We start from the raw sequence: 18,969 nt of genomic DNA on the forward strand, positions 1-18,969 counted from the left end.
GTATCACACAGGACGGGATTAGACACACAGCAGACAGTATCACACAGGATGGGATTAGATACACAGCAGACAGTATCACAGGATGGGATTAGATACACAGCAGACAGTATCACACAGGACGGGATTAGATACACAGCAGACATCACACAGGACGGGATTAGATACACAAAAGACCGTATCACACAGGACGGGATTAGACACACAGTAGACAGTATCACACAGGACGGGAGTAGATACACAGCAGACAGTATCACACAGGACGGGATTAGATACACAGAAGACAGTATCACAGGACGGGATTAGATACACAGCAGACATCACACAGGACGGGATTAGATACACAGAAGACAGTATCACACAGGACGGGATTAGACACACAGCAGACAGTATCACACAGGATGGGATTAGACACACAGCAGACAGTATCACACAGGACGGGATTAGATACACAGCAGACAGTATCACACAGGACGGGATTAGATACAGCAGACAGTATCACACAGGACGGGATTAGATACAGCAGACAGGATCACACAGGACGGGATTAGATACAGCAGACAGGATCACACAGGACGGGATTAGATACACAGCAGACAGTATCACACAGGACGGGATTAGATACAGCAGACAGTATCACACAGGACGGGATTAGATACAGCAGACCGGATTACACAGGACGGGATTAGATACAGCAGACAGGATCACACAGGACGGGATTAGATACGCAGCAGACAGTATCCCACAGGACGGGATTAGATACGCAGCAGACAGTATCACACAGGACGGGATTAGATACACAGCAGACAGTATCACACAGGACGGGATTAGATACACAGCAGACAGTATCACAGGATGGGATTAGATACACAGCAGACAGTATCACACAGCACGGAATTAGATACACAGAAGACCGTATCACACAGGACGGGATTAGACACACAGCAGACAGTATCACACAGGACGGGATTAGATACACTGCAGACAGTATCACACAGGACGGGATTAGATACACAGCAGACAGTATCACACAGGACGGGATTAGATACACAGCAGACATTATCACACAGGACGGGATTAGATACACAAAAGACCGTATCACAGGACGGGATTAGATATACAGCAGACAGTATCACACAGGATGGGATTAGATACACAGCAGACAGTATCACAGGATGGGATTAGATACACAGCAGACAGTATCACACAGGACGGGATTAGATACACAGCAGACATTATCACACAGGACGGGATTAGACACACAGTAGACAGTATCACACAGGACGGGAGTAGATACACAGCAGACAGTATCACAGGATGGGATTAGATACACAGCAGACAGTATCCCACAGGACGGGATTAGATACACAGCAGACAGTGTCCCACAGGACGCGATTAGATACACAGCAGACAGTATCACACAGGACGAAATTAGATACACAGAAGACCGTATCACACAGGACGGGATTAGACACACAGCAGACAGTATCACACAGGACGGGATTAGATACACAGCAGACAGTATCACACAGGACGGGAGTAGACACACAGCAGACAGTATCACACAGGATGGGATTAGATACACAGCAGACAGTATCACAGGATGGGATTAGATACACAGCAGACAGTATCACACAGGACGGGATTAGATACACAGCAGACAGTATCACACAGGACGGAATTAGATACACAGAAGACCGTATCACACAGGACGGGATTAGACACACAGCAGACAGTATCACACAGGACGGGATTAGATACACTGCAGACAGTATCACACAGGACGGGATTAGATACACAGCAGACAGTATCACACAGGACGGGATTAGATACACAGCAGACATTATCACACAGGACGGGATTAGATACACAAAAGACCGTATCACAGGACGGGATTAGATATACAGCAGACAGTATCACACAGGATGGGATTAGATACACAGCAGACAGTATCACAGGATGGGATTAGATACACAGCAGACAGTATCACACAGGACGGGATTAGATACACAGCAGACATTATCACACAGGACGGGATTAGACACACAGTAGACAGTATCACACAGGACGGGAGTAGATACACAGCAGACAGTATCACAGGATGGGATTAGATACACAGCAGACAGTATCCCACAGGACGGGATTAGATACACAGCAGACAGTGTCCCACAGGACGCGATTAGATACACAGCAGACAGTATCACACAGGACGAAATTAGATACACAGAAGACCGTATCACACAGGACGGGATTAGACACACAGCAGACAGTATCACACAGGACGGGATTAGATACACAGCAGACAGTATCACACAGGACGGGAGTAGACACACAGCAGACAGTATCACACAGGATGGGATTAGATACACAGCAGACAGTATCACAGGATGGGATTAGATACACAGCAGACAGTATCACACAGGACGGGATTAGATACACAGCAGACATTATCACACAGGACGGGATTAGATACACAAAAGACCGTATCACACAGGACGGGATTAGACACACAGTAGACAGTATCACACAGGACGGGAGTAGATACACAGCAGACAGTATCACAGGATGAGATTAGATACACAGCAGACAGTATCCCACAGGACGGGATTAGATACACAGAAGACAGTATCACACAGGACGAAATTAGATACACAGAAGACCGTATCACACAGGACGGGATTAGACACACAGCAGACAGTATCACACAGGACGGGATTAGATACACTGCAGACAGTATCACACAGGACGAGATTAGATACACTGCAGACAGTATCACACAGGACGAGATTAGATACACAGAAGATCGTATCACACAGGACGGGATTAGGTACACAGCAGACAGTATCACACAGGATGGGATTAGGTACACAGCAGACAGTATCACACAGGACGGGATTAGATACAGCAGACAGTATCACACAGGACGGGATTAGATACAGCAGACAGGATCACACAGGACGGGATTAGATACACAGCAGACAGTATCACACAGGACGGGATTAGATACAGCAGACAGTATCACACAGAACGGGATTAGATACAGCAGACCGGATTACACAGGACGGGATTAGATACAGCAGACAGGATCACACAGGACGGGATTAGATACGCAGCAGACAGTATCACACAGGACGGGATTAGATACACAGCAGACAGTATCACACAGGACGGGATTAGATACACAGCAGACAGTATCACAGGATGGGATTAGATACACAGCAGACAGTATCACACAGGACGGAATTAGATACACAGAAGACCGTATCACACAGGACGGGATTAGACACACAGCAGACAGTATCACACAGGACGGGATTAGATACACTGCAGACAGTATCACACAGGACAGGATTAGATACACAGCAGACAGTATCACACAGGACGGGATTAGATACACAGCAGACAGTATCACACAGGACGGGATTAGATACACAGCAGACAGTATCACACAGGACGGGAGTAGACACACAGCAGACAGTATCACACAGGATGGGATTAGATACACAGCAGACAGTATCACAGGACGGGATTAGATACACAGCAGACAGTATCACACAGGACGGGATTAGATACACAGCAGACATCACACAGGACGGGATTAGATACACAAAAGACCGTATCACACAGGACGGGATTAGACACACAGTAGACAGTATCACACAGGACGGGAGTAGATACACAGCAGACAGTATCACAGGATGGGATTAGATACACAGCAGACAGTATCCCACAGGACGGGATTAGATACACAGCAGACAGTATCACACAGGACGAAATTAGATACACAGAAGACCGTATCACACAGGACGGGATTAGACACACAGCAGACAGTATCACACAGGACGGGATTAGATACACTGCAGACAGTATCACACAGGATGAGATTAGATACACAGAAGACCGTATCACACAGGACGGGATTAGGTACACAGCAGACAGTATCACACAGTATGGGATTAGATACACAGCAGACAGTATCACACAGGACGGGATTAGATACACAGCAGACAGTATCACACAGGACGGGATTAGATACACAGCAGACAGTATCACACAGGACGGGATTAGATACACAGCAGACAGTATCACACAGGACGGGATTAGATACACAGAAGACAGTATCACAGGACGGGATTAGATATACAGCAGACATTATCACACAGGACGGGATTAGATACACAGCAGACAGTATCACACAGGACGGGATTAGATACAGCAGACAGGATCACACAGGACGGGATTAGATACACAGCAGACAGTATCACACAGGACGGGATTAGATACAGCAGGCAGTATCACACAGGACGGGATTAGATACAGCAGACCGGATTACACAGGACGGGATTAGATACAGCAGACAGGATCACACAGGACGGGATTAGATACGCAGCAGACAGTATCACACAGGACGGGATTAGATACACAGCAGACAGTATCACACAGGACGGGATTAGATACACAGCAGACAGTATCACACAGGACGGGATTAGATACACAGCAGACAGTATCACACAGGACGGGATTAGATACACAGAAGACCGTATCACACAGGACGGGATTAGATACACAGCAGACAGTATCACACAGGACGGGATTAGATACACAGCAGACAGTATCACACAAGACGGGATTAGATACACAGCAGACAGTATCACACAGGACGGGATTAGATACACAGAAGACAGTATCACAGGACGGGATTAGATACACAGCAGACAGTATCACACAGGACAGGATTAGATACACAGCAGACAGTATCACACAGGACGGCATTAGATACACAGCAGACAGTATCCCACAGGACGGGATTAGATACACAGCAGACAGTATCACACAGGATGGGATTAGATACACAGCAGACAGTATCACACAGGACGGGATTAGATACACAGCAGACAGTATCACACAGAACGGGATTAGATACACAGCAGACCGTATCACACAGGACGGGATTAGATACACAGCAGACCGTATCACACAGGACGGGATTAGATATACAGAAGACCGTATCACAGGACGGGATTAGATATACAGCAGACCGTATCACACAGGACGGGATTTGACACACAGCAGACAGTATCACACAGGACAGGATTAGATACACTGCAGACAGTATCACACCGGACGGGATTAGGATGGGATTAGATACACAGCAGACAGTATCACACAGGACGGGATTAGATACACAGCAGACAGTATCACACAGGACGGGATTAGATACACAGCAGACAGTATCACAGGACGGGATTAGATACACAGCACACAGCATCACACAGGATGGGATTAGACACACAGCTCAGCACATAGTATCACACAGGACGGGATTAGATACACAGCTCAGCAGACAGTATCACACAGGATAGGGTTACATACACCGATCAGCAGACAGTAACACACAGGATAGGATTAGATACACAGCTCAGCAGGCAGTATCACACATGATAGGATTAGATACACCGGTCAGCAGACAGTATCACACAGGATAGGATTAGATACACAGCTCAGCAGACCCTATCACACAGGTTAGGATTAGATATACAGCTCAACAGACCCTATCACAGGATAGGATTAGATACACAGCCCAGCAGACAGTATCGCGGTATATTTAATTCTTTAACAAGGATAAGATTAGATACATGGCTCAGTCGTCAGTATCACACAGGATTGAGTATGTGGCTCAACAGTCAGTATCACACAGGATTAGATACATGGCTCAGCAGTCAGTATCACACAGGATTAGATACATGGCTCAGCAGTCAGTATCGCACAGGATTAGATATGTGGCTCAGCAGTCTGTATCGCACAGGATTAGACACAGCTCAACAGTCAGTATCACACAGGATTAGCTACGTGGCTCAGCAGTTAGTATCACACAGGATTAGATGCATGGCTGAACAGTCAGTATCGCACAGGATTAGCTACGTGGCTCAGCAGTCACTATCGCACAGGATTAGATACATGGCTCAGCAGTCAGTATCACACAAGATTAGATACATGGCTCAGCAGTCAGTATCACACAGGATTAGATATGTGGCTTAGCAGTCTGTATCGCACAGGATTAGACACAGCTCAACAGTCAGTATCACACAGGATTAGCTACGTGGCTCAGCAGTTAGTATCACACAGGATTAGATGCATGGCTCAACAGTCAGTATCGCACAGGATTAGCTACGTGGCTCAGCAGTCACTATCGCACAGGATTAGATACATGGCTCAGCAGTCAGTATCACACAGGATTAGATACATGGCTCAGCAGTCAGTATCGCACAGGATTAGATATGTGGCTCAGCAGTCTGTATCGCACAGGATTAGACACAGCTCAACAGTCAGTATCACACAGGATTAGCTACGTGGCTCAGCAGTTAGTATCACACAGGATTAGATGCATGGCTCAACAGTCAGTATCGCACAGGATTAGCTACGTGGCTCAGCAGTCACTATCGCACAGGATTAGATACATGGTTCAGCAGTCAGTATCGCACAGGATTAGATATGTGGCTCAGCAGTCTGTATCGCACAGGATTAGACACAGCTCAACAGTCAGTATCACACAGGATTAGCTACGTGGCTCAGCCGTTAGTATCACACAGGATTAGATGCATGGCTCAACAGTCAGTATCGCACAGGATTAGATACATGGCTCAACAGTCAGTATCGCACAGGATTAGCTACGTGGCTCAGCAGTCAGTATCGTACAGGATTAGATACAGCTCAACAGTCAGTATCACACAGGATTAGTTACGTGGCTCAGCAGTTAGTATCACACAGGATTAGATGCATGGCTCAGCAGTTAGTATCACACAGGATTAGCTACGTGGCTCAGCAGTATCACACTGGATTAGATGCATGGCTCAGCAGTCGGTATTGCTATGTTCTGTGTATTATCTCTGCAGGGTCGATGTCGTTTCTTGATATCTCTAATAACCTTAATGATTATCAATGGAAAATTTAATGTGTGAGAAGCTGTGGGGCCGCGGCCGCCATCACAGCAGTGAGCGCGGTGCCCATCCTGATACCCGGACGCAGCTGCCCAGTGTCCCACACTTGTTGGCATTGTTTCTCCTTGGCACCGTACCGCTGTCGATACATGTGATGGTGAGTGACTTATATAAGCCGGCTCGGGCGCACTGAGGACCGCTGGAGGGGAGAACTCATCCCGCACACAGGATGGCACGCTTGCTGCACTTCTTGGCTTGTTCCAGCCTTCTGGTGGCTGCCCGCGCAGCGACGGTGAGTCCGAGCCTTCCCTGCCTCCGTTTTCTGCCATTACAGGAGGCAGAGACGCTATTGCTCTACATTCTGGTGTTCTCTGTTTCTTTCTCAGCTCGGCGTGGTGCACACAGAGGGGGGATTTGTCGAAGGAATCAGTAAGAAGATCGGTGTGGTCTCCCCAGATTATATCGATATCTTTAAGGGGATCCCATTTGGCGCTCCGACTAAGGTTCTGGAGAAACCCGAAAAGCATCCGGGCTGGTCAGGTAAGAATGATGTGTGTGCTTTTACCTGTCGGCTTCATGTCTTATACTCCAGTCACCTCCAGAGCTGCAGTCACAATTCTGGCTTCTAACCTAAAGGCATCGGGGTGGTCTGCAGACGTGAGGTCCTGCAATGTACGGAAAGCAGCGGAGCAGTGAATGCAGCTCCGGGTGTGAATGGAGGACGGAAGTGTGCGCCTTAATAACTAAGCGTATTGCCATGTCGGGGTCAGTGGCGCTAATTGCATTTTGCTTCTTGTCCTAGGAACCCTGAAAACCACGGAGTACAAGCCCCGCTGCGTGCAGGCGACCCTGCTCCAGACTGACGTCATTGGGAGCATGGACTGTCTGTACCTGAATATCTGGGTCCCCCAGACCCGCTCCTCAGGTTAGCACCACTGCATACACTGGTCATCCTTAAAGGAGCAGATCCTATCTTAAAGGGGATGTCCATATTCTGCGCAGGGTCTGATGTACAGGCTGCATCTCATATTAGCAGAGCATGTCTTTTGCAGTCACTCACAATAACAATGAGGATTAGTAAATCATGGCGTTTTTCTACCAGAAACAGCGCTACCTCTCTATTAAAGGTGGTATCTGGTATTGCAGTTCGACTATTGAATCGAATGGTGCTGTAATATCACACACAACCTGCAGCCATGTTTTTCTAATCCTGTACATCCCCTTTAAGCTCTGGAGAAGCCATTGTTTCCTCTCCTGTTATGGATTCCTGTTACATTTAGTTTCTACACAATTGCCCGTTATGGTCTGGATTTATGGTGGAGGTTTTCTGCTTGGCGGTGCACAAGGAGCCAGCTTCCTGGACAATTACCTGTATGACGGAGAGGAGCTGGCCCTGCGCGGCAAAGTCATCGTGGTGACCCTCAACTACCGTGTGGGACCTCTGGGATTCCTCAGCACTGGAGACGCCAGTGCCCCCGGTAAGACCCATTCATTACTAGGTCATCATTGGCGGACTGATCCTCGCAGTGGATTTATTCTGGGGAGTTTCCTTTCCTTGGGCAGGAATGAGGGGGTCTCCACTGCTCAATGTATTGTCCGAAGGAGACCGCTCGGGGTATTATTTCCCTGTGAAGAAATGATGGAGCCCACGGGCGGTCTCCAGATACTGAGGGGATTCATGTTTCACTTTTCTTCATTCTCTTCATATTTTGTCTTTTGATAAAAGTTCAGCTTTTTTCATACTTTTGGGGTCTTATTTAGGTAACTACGGTCTGTGGGATCAGCATATGGCAATCGCCTGGGTGAAGAGGAACATCGCTGCCTTTGGTGGAGATCCCAGTAATATCACCATCTTTGGGGAGTCGGCAGGGGGCGCCAGTGTCTCTCTGCAGGTAATGACCAATTTTAATATTAAGTGAAGTATTTCCCAACTTACAATAACGTACCTGTATGGGGAATTGGTGGATTTGTTTGCCTCCTGATCAGCGCTCCCTCCACAGACATAAAACCTCAGTTGCAGGTTGCGACCACTAGGGGGAGATCTGTACACAATTGACTATAGGTTAATGAATAAAGATCGCCCTCTAGTGGTGGCACTAGATAGTCGAGGTTTTCATCACTGCTGAATAATGAAGTGGAATATTAGGAAAAGCTGCAACTGCTTAACATTGCTGGAATATTCGTGCACAAGTTGATGCTGAAGCGGCGTGTTTAACCTCTGCTTTTCCTTTCTGCGATCCAGACTCTGACTCCTTACAATGTGGGACTGATCAGGAGGGCCATCACCCAGAGTGGGGTAGGACTGTGCCCGTGGGCGATCCAGCGAGAACCTCTCATGTGGGCCAAACAGGTGACTGCATGCTCTGTTACTCATCTGCACATTCTCCTTCTGGATGGATGATGTTGATGCTCCGATAGGAAGATTTACTGAAAATCATTCTCTCCATTACAGCTGGCAACAAATGTGGGATGCCCCGTAGATGACACTGCCACCCTGGTGAACTGCCTGAAACAGACTGACCCGAAGGCCATCACCCTGGCATATCAGCTGCAACTGACCAATCTCGAGTGTGAGACATAAGAGACTGATAGATAAAAGCGCCACTCTGACTGTACACAGCGCGAGCCCATGGGGTATGCTCATATCTCATGTCCTCCCAGCCCACAGCAAAAAGGATAATGACACTGACACTCTTGGTACAGCATGATGACGCTGACACTCGAGGTACAGGATAATGACGCTGACGCTCAGGGTACAGGATGATGACTCTGACACTCGGGGTACAGTATAATGACGCTGACAGTCGGGGTACAGGATAATAGCGATGACACTCGGGGTACAGGATAATGACACTGACACTCAGGGTACAGGATAATAGTGATGACACTCGGGGTACAGGATAATGACGCTGAAACTTGGGGTACAGGATAATGACGCTGAAACTCGGAGTACAGGATAATGACGCTGAAACTCGGGGTACAGGATATTGACGCTGACACTCGGGGTACAGTGTAATGATGCTGACACTCGGGGTACAGGATAATGACGCTGACACTCAGGGTACAGGATAATAACGATGACGCTTGGGGTACGGGATAATGACGCTGACACTCGGGGTACAGGATAATGATGCTGACACTCGGGGTACAGGATAATGATGCTGACACTTTGGGTACAGGATAACGCTGACACTTGGGGTGCAGGATAATGACGTTGATACTTGGGGTACAGGATAATGACGCTGATACTCTGGGTACAGGGTAATGACAATGACACTCAGGGTACAGGATAATGACACTGACACCCGGAGTACAGGATAGTGATGCTGACAATCGGGGTACAGGATAATACGGCTGATACTTGGGGTACAGGATAATGACCCTGACACTCGGGGTGCAGGATAATAACGCTGACACTTAGGGTACAGGATAATGATGCTGATGCTCAGGGTACTGGATCATGACACTGGCACTCGGGGTATGGGTTAATGACTGACACTCGAGGTTCGGGATAATGATGCTGACACTCAGGGTACAGGATAGTAACGCTGACACTTGGGGTACAGGATAGTGACGCTGACTCTTGGGATACAGAATAATGATGCTCACACTCGGGGTACAGGATAATGACGCTGACACTTGGGGTACAGGATAATAATGCTGACACTTGGGATACAGGATAATGATGCTGACACCCGGGGCACAGGATAATGACGCTGACGCTCGGGGTACAGGATAATGATGCTGACACCCGGGGCACAGGATAATGACGCTGACGCTCGGGGTACAGAATAATGACGCTGGCACTCGGGGTACAGGATAATGACGCTGACAGTTGGGTACAGCATGATGACGTCAATACTCAGAGTACGTGATCCAGTCCAGGTACTGGGTAATGACACTGACACTGGGGTTACAAGATAATGACACTGACACTCAGGGCACTGGATAATGACACTGAGGGGACTTGTAAGGACCCTCTTTTTCTGTGCAGATCCCCTGGTGCACTATTTGGCCTTCTCTCCGGTCATCGATGGAGATTTTATTCCTGATGAGCCGCGCAATCTGTTCGAAAATGCTGCAGACGTGGACTATCTCGCCGGAGTCAATAACATGGATGGACATCTTTTTGCCGGCATTGATGTGCCGAACATTAACAGACCCCTACAGAGGGTGACCCCGTGAGTCTGACACTTACATTAGTGTATATATATGCACGTCGCCATTCTGTGTCCACTGCTTGTATATCTGTCTCTCAGCTGCCTGGTATCTAGCAGACTCTGTCTGACAGGGAGGACGTGCACAATTTGGTGCAAGGACTGACCCTTCCTAAAGGCACCGCAGCCCTGGACATCGCCTACAACCTGTACACAGACAGCTGGGGAGAGAACCCCGATCACGAGCTCGTCAAGAAGACCGTGGTCGACATTGAGACCGACTACATCTTTCTGGTCCCCACACAAGAAGCTTTAGGACTTCACTACCAGCACGCCAAGTACGTACCAGTCCATGTAAACTAGCAGCAAGTACCCAGGTTAAACCAGCTGTACATATAGAAATATATACTGGAGACGCCCAGGTTATACCAGCTGTACATATATAATTATATACAGGAGATGTCCAGGTTATACCGGCTGTACATATTATATAAAGGAGATGCCCAGGTTATACCAGCTGTACATATATAATTATATACAGGCGATGCACAGGTTATACCAGCTGTACATATATAATTATATACAGGAGATACCCAGGTTATACCAGCTGTACATATATAATTATATACAGGCAATGCACAGGTAATACCAGCTGTGCATATATAATTATATACAGGCGATACCCAAGTTATACCAGCTGTGCATATATAATTATATACAGGCAATGCACAGGTAATACCAGCTGTGCATATATAATTATATACAGGCGATACCCAAGTTATACCAGCTGTGCATATATAATTATATACAGGCGATACCCAGGTTATACCAGCTGTACATATATAATTATATAGAGGCGATGCACAGGTTATACCAGCTGTGCATTTGTAATTATATGCAGGCGATACCCAGGTTATACCGGCTGTACATATATAATTATACACAGGAGATGCCCAAGGTTATACCAGCTGTACATATAGAAATATATACTTGTGACACCCAGGTTATACCAGCTGTACATATATAATTATATACAGGGGATACCCTGGTTATACCAGCTGTACATATATATATATACAGGAGATGTCCGGGTTATACCAGCTGTACATACATAATTATATACAGGCGATACCCAGGTTATACCAGCTGTGCATATATAATTATATACAGGAGAAGTCCAGGTTATACCAGCTGTGCATATATAATTATATACAGGCGATACCCAGGTTATACCAGCTGTACATATATAATTATATACAGGGGATACCCTGGTTATACAAGCTGTACATACAGTGGGGCAAAAAAGTATTTAGTCAGTCAGCAATAGTGCAAGTTCCACCACTTAAAAAGATGAGAGGCGTCTGTAATTTACATCATAGGTAGACCTCAACTATGGGAGACAAACTGAGAAAAAAAAATCCAGAAAATCACATTGTCTGTTTTTTTAACATTTCTTTTGCATATTATGGTGGAAAATAAGTATTTGGTCAGAAACAAACAATCAAGATTTCTGGCTCTCACAGACCTGTAACTTCTTCTTTAAGAGTCTCCTCTTTCCTCCACTCATTACCTGTAGTAATGGCACCTGTTTAAACTTGTTATCAGTATAAAAAGACACCTGTGCACACCCTCAAACAGTCTGACTCCAAACTCCACTATGGTGAAGACCAAAGAGCTGTCAAAGGACACCAGAAACAAAATTGTAGCCCTGCACCAGGCTGGGAAGACTGAATCTGCAATAGCCAACCAGCTTGGAGTGAAAAAATCAACAGTGGGAGCAATAATTAGAAAATGGAAGACATACAAGACCACTGATAATCTCCCTCGATCTGGGGCTCCACGCAAAATCCCACCCCGTGGGGTCAGAATGATCACAAGAACGGTGAGCAAAAATCCCAGAACCACGCGGGGGGACCTAGTGAATGAACTGCAGAGAGCTGGGACCAATGTAACAAGGCCTACCATAAGTAACACACTATGCCACCATGGACTCAGATCCTGCAGTGCCAGACGTGTCCCACTGCTTAAGCCAGTACATGTCCGGGCCCGTCTGAAGTTTGCTAGAGAGCATTTAGATGATCCAGAGGAGTTTTGGGAGAATGTCCTATAGTCTGATGAAACCAAACTGGAACTGTTTGGTAGAAACACAACTTGTCGTGTTTGGAGGAAAAAGAATACTGAGTTGCATCCATCAAACACCATACCTACTGTAAAGCATGGTGGTGGAAACATCATGCTTTGGGGCTGTTTCTCTGCAAAGGGGCCAGGACAACTGATCCGGGTACATGAAAGAATGAATGGGGCCATGTATCGTGAGATTTTGAGTGCAAACCTCCTTCCATCAGCAAGGGCATTGAAGATGAAACGTGGCTGGGTCTTTCAACATGACAATGATCCAAAGCACACCGCCAGGGCAACGAAGGAGTGGCTTCGTAAGAAGCATTTCAAGGTCCTGGAGTGGCCTAGCCAGTTTCCAGATCTCAACCCTATTGAAAACCTTTGGAGGGAGTTGAAAGTCCGTGTTGCCAAGCGAAAAGCCAAAAACATCACTGCTCTAGAGGAGATCTGCATGGAGGAATGGACCAACATACCAACAACAGTGTGTGGCAACCTTGTGAAGACTTACAGAAAACGTTTGACCTCTGTCATTGCCAACAAAGGATATATTACAAAGTATTGAGATGAAATTTTGTTTCTGACAAAATACTTATTTTCCACCATAATATGCAAATAAAATGTTAAAAAAAAACAGACAATGTGATTTTCTGGATTTTTTTTTCTCAGTTTGTCTCCCATAGTTGAGGTCTACCTATGATGTAAATTACAGAAGCCTCTCATCTTTTTAAGTGGTGGAACTTGCACTATTGCTGACTGACTAAATACTTTTTTGCCCCACTGTATATAATTATATCCAGGAGAAGTCCAGGTTATACCGGCTGTACATATATAATTATATACAGACGATACCCAGGTTATACCGGCTGTACATATATAATTATATACAGAAGATGCCCAGGTTATACCAGCTGTACATATATAATTATATACAGACGATGCCCAGGTTATACCAGCTGTACATATATAATTATATACAGGAGATGTCCAGGTTATACCAGCTGTACATATATAATTATATACAGACGATGCCCAGGTTATACCAGCTGTACATATATAATTATATACAGGAGATGTCCAGGTTATACCAGCTGTACATATATAATTATATACAGGAGAAGTCCAGGTTATACCAGCTGTGCATATATAATTATATACAGGAGATACCCAGGTTATACCAGTTGTGCATATATAATTATATACAGGGGATACCCAGGTTATACCAGCTGTACATATATAATTATATACAAGTGATACCCAGGTTATACCTTCTGTACATATATAATTATATACAGGAGATGCCCAGGTTATACCAGCTGTACATATATAATTATATACAGGAAATGCCCAGGATATTCCAGCTGCACATATATAATTATATACAAGTGATACCCAGGCTATACCAGCTGCACATATATACAGGTCCTTCTCAAAAAATTAGCATATAGTGTTAAATTTAATTATTTACCATAATGTAATGATTACAATTAAACTTTCATATATTATAGATTCATTATCCACCAACTGAAATTTGTCAGGTCTTTTATTGTTTTAATACTGATGATTTTGGCATACAACTCCTGATAACCCAAAAAACCTGTCTCAATAAATTAGCATATTTCACCCATCCAATCAAATAAAAGTGTTTTTTAATAACAAACAAAAAAACCATCAAATAATAATGTTCAGTTATGCACTCAATACTTGGTCGGGAATCCTTTGGCAGAAATGACTGCTTCAATGCGGCGTGGCATGGAGGCAATCAGCCTGTGACACTGCTGAGATGTTATGGAGGCCCAGGATGCTTCAATAGCGGCCTTAAGCTCATCCAGAGTGTTGGGTCTTGCGTCTCTCAACTTTCTCTTCACAATATCCCACAGATTCTCTATGGGGTTCAGGTCAGGAGAGTTGGCAGGCCAATTGAGCACAGTAATACCATGGTCAGTAAACCATTTACCAGTGGTTTTGGCACTGTGAGCAGGTGCCAGGTCGTGCTGAAAAATGAAATCTTCATCTCCATAAAGCATTTCAGCCGATGGAAGCATGAAGTGCTCCAAAATCTCCTGATAGCTAGCTGCATTGATCCTGCCCTTGATGAAACACAGTGGACCAACACCAGCAGCTGACATGGCACCCCACACCATCACTGACTGTGGGTACTTGACACTGGACTTCAGGCATTTTGGCATTTCCTTCTCCCCAGTCTTCCTCCAGACTCTGGCACCTTGATTTCCGAATGACATGCAAAATTTGCTTTCATCAGAAAAAAGTACTTGGGACCACTTAGCAACAGTCCAGTGCTGCTTCTCTGTAGCTCAAAAGTGGCTTTACCTGGGGAATGCGGCACCTGTAGCCCATTTCCTGCACACGCCTGTGCACGGTGGCTCTGGATGTTTCCACACCAGACTCAGTCCACTGCTTCCTCAGGTTCCCCAAGGTCTGGAATCGGTCCTTCTCCACAATCTTCCTCAGGGTCCGGTCTCCTCTTCTCGTTGTACAGCGTTTTCTGCCACATTGTTTCCTTCCAACAGACTTACCATTGAGGTGCCTTGATACAGCACTCTGGGAACAGCCTATTTGTTGAGAAATTTCTTTCTGGGTCTTACCCTCTTGCTTGAGGGTGTCAATGATGGCCTTCTTGACATCTGTCAGGTCGCTAGTCTTACCCATGATGGGGGTTTTGAGTAATGAACCAGGCAGGGAGTTTATAAAAGCCTCAGGTATCTTTTGCATGTGTTTAGAGTTAATTAGTTGATTCAGAAGATTAGGGTAATAGGTCGTTTAGAGAACCTTTTCTTGATATGCTAATTTATTGAGACAGGTTTTTTGGGTTATCAGGAGTTGTATGCCAAAATCATCAGTATTAAAACAATAAAAGACCTGACAAATTTCAGTTGGTGGATAATGAATCTATAATATATGAAAGTTTAATTGTAATCATTACATTATGGTAAATAATGAAATTTAACACTATATGCTAATTTTTTGAGAAGGACCTGTAATTATATACAGGGGATACCTAGGTTATGCCAGCTGTACATGTATAATTATATACAAGTGATACCCAGGTTATACCTGCTGTACATATATAATTATATAATAATAATATAATAATCTTTATTTTTATATAGCGCTAACATATTCCGCAGCGCTTTACAGTTTGCACACATTATCATCGCTGTCCCCGATGGGGCTCACAATCTAAATTCCCTATCAGTATGTCTTTGGAATGTGGGAGGAAACCGGAGTACCCGGAGGAAACCCATGCAAATACGGAGAGAACATACAAACTCTTTGCAGATGTTGTCCTTAGTGGGGCTTGAACCCAGGACTCCAGCGCTGCAAGGCTGCTGTGCTAACCACTGAGCCACCGTGCCGCCACAGGAAATGCCCAGGTTATACCAGCTGTACATATATAATTATATACAGGAAATGCCCAGGATATTCCAGCTGCACACATATAATTATATACAAGTGATACCCAGGTTATACCGTCATGCTGCAGGTCACTATATACTGTTCTATACAGTATGATATTAGTTTGGTGCCTGATTTTTGTTTCTTATTATAGGACAGCCAAGACCTATAGCTACATGTTCTCTCATGCCACCCGTATGCCCATCTACCCGAGCTGGGCGGGCGCTGATCACGCTGAAGACCTCCAGTACATGTTCGGTAAGCCATTCAGAAACACCATGGCCTATAGACCCCAGGACCGGGACGTCTCTGAGGCCATGATCGCGTACTGGAGCAACTTTGCTGCAACCGGGTAAGACAAACGCTCAGCAATAACCTGTGTATGAGCTGCCCGTATTCACCGGTCCTACCATGGATGATGTATTTTCTTATACTCCCAGAGATCCAAGTAAAGGAAACTCTAAGGTGCCCACCCCTTGGTTAGTCTACTCCACCCAGTATGGACAGTACCTGGAAATCAACAACAAGATCACACACAAGTCCATGAAGCAGGACCTGCGCTCCTCTTATGTCAAGTTCTGGGTCGCCACCTACCGCAGTCTTCCCAGTCAGTAACCAGAGGCCGATAATCCTGGGCACGGGCAGAGATGGGGGTGGCACCAGGCTATGTACATGGGCACCCCTGTATTACAGTTTGGGGGTGCAATCACTCACCTGCCCCTGTTATGAGCTGTATGTGACTGCCGTCCTGAATTAAAATGCAGATATCAATACTTTTGGTCTTGTTTTTTTTTTCATGAATTCTATTTGAGGAGACAGAAAAAAAGTAATTTGTAACCATGGCAAAGAATTATTTTAATAGAATTTTGACTGCAAAAAAAAGTATTTTGTAATGCAGTTTCTATATTGGCCACTAGATGTCAGAACACCATGATATAACCCTTCCCTCACTTTTCAGCAGTGCTGTGAGTGCACATTAGATGCATCCCCGTCTTATCACTATTAGGTGAGGGCCTTATAACCTGTTTCTTTTAGAAGTTGATGCATTTAAGGCCGATACGAGAAATAAAAGCTTAATACTCCTCTAGTTAACCCCTTTTTTTTCCCTTATAAATTGCGGCCATCCCTTTACTATCTGTGCCAGTGTGAAGCCATATAAAAGGAAAGATTCTCCTCTTTGTCTCTGGAGGACCGGGTGCACGCCTGCATTACCCACTTATGTCAGCGTACACCGTTAAATGATTTGTTTCCCCTGCGGAGGCGCTGCAGGGAGAATTAACACTTTACTGCCAGTGTTCTCCACAGATCATCGGGTGCCTATATACAGGTGCTGCTCACAAAATTAGAATATCATCAAAAAGTTAATTTACTATAGTTCTTCAATACAAAAAGTGAAACTCATATATTGTATAGAGTCATTACAGAGTGATCTATTTCACGTGTTTATTTCTGTTAATGTTGATGATTATGGCTTACAGCCAATGAAAACCCAAAAGTCATTATCTCAGTAAATTAGCAATCCTGAACAATCCTTTCAAGGCTGCGGTTATCCCGGTTGCTTGTGCACCTTTCTCTACCACAATTTTTCCTTCCACTCACCTTTCCATTGACATGCTTGGATACAGCACTCTGAACAGCCAGCTTCTTTAGCAATGACCATTTGTGGCTTACCCTCCTTGTGGAGTGTGTCAGTGACTGCCTTCTGGATATTTGTCAAGTCAGCAGTCTTCCCCATGTTTGTGGAGCTACTGAAACAGACTAAGGGACTTTTCTAAACGCTTAGGAAGCCTTTGCAGATATTTTCTGTTAATTATTCTAATTTACTGAGATAATGACTTTTGGGTTTTCATTGGCCCTAAGCCAATAATCATCGACATTAACAGAAATAAACACTTGAAATAGATCAGTCTGTAATGGGCAGCACGGTGGCGTAGTGGTTAGCACAGCAGCCTTGCAGCGCTGGAGTCCTGGGTTCAAATCCCACCTTGGACACCATCTGCAAAGAGTTTGTATGTTCTCCCCATTTTTGCGTGGGTTTCCTCCGGGTTCTCCGCTTCTTCCCATATTTCAAGGACATACTGATAGGGAATTTAGATTGTGAGCCCCATCGGGGACAGTGATGATAATGTGTGCAACCTGTAAAAATTATAAAAATAAAGATTATTATTAATGACTCTATATATGAGTTTCACTTTTTGTATTGAAGAACTGAAATAAATTAACTTTTGATGATCTTCTAATTTAGTGAGACGCACCTGTATATAGATGTGCTATAGTGATAAATCGGAGCGGCGGGGGCTATGTTTGGGCAGCGCCATGTGTTATATCCCATGAGGTGCAGAACG

General features: G+C 45.2%; 1 protein-coding gene across 1 annotated transcript; it reads left to right on the top strand.

Moving 5' to 3' along the window:
• The first annotated feature begins 6,952 nt into the window (after positions 1–6,952).
• Positions 6,953–18,795, top strand: LOC138662237 (bile salt-activated lipase-like). Its single transcript, XM_069747610.1, has 11 exons — positions 6,953–7,227; positions 7,322–7,475; positions 7,738–7,860; positions 8,216–8,413; positions 8,697–8,827; positions 9,178–9,285; positions 9,388–9,505; positions 10,930–11,116; positions 11,227–11,430; positions 16,779–16,976; positions 17,065–18,795. Exons 1-11 carry the CDS (start codon positions 7,165–7,167, stop codon positions 17,237–17,239), a joined length of 1,659 nt encoding a protein of 552 aa, XP_069603711.1. The 5' UTR covers positions 6,953–7,164; the 3' UTR covers positions 17,240–18,795.
• Positions 18,796–18,969: the final 174 nt, after the last annotated feature.

Source organism: Ranitomeya imitator, chromosome 2 (genome assembly GCF_032444005.1).
Source record: "Ranitomeya imitator isolate aRanImi1 chromosome 2, aRanImi1.pri, whole genome shotgun sequence".
Classification (NCBI taxonomy): Eukaryota; Metazoa; Chordata; class Amphibia; order Anura; family Dendrobatidae; genus Ranitomeya; species Ranitomeya imitator.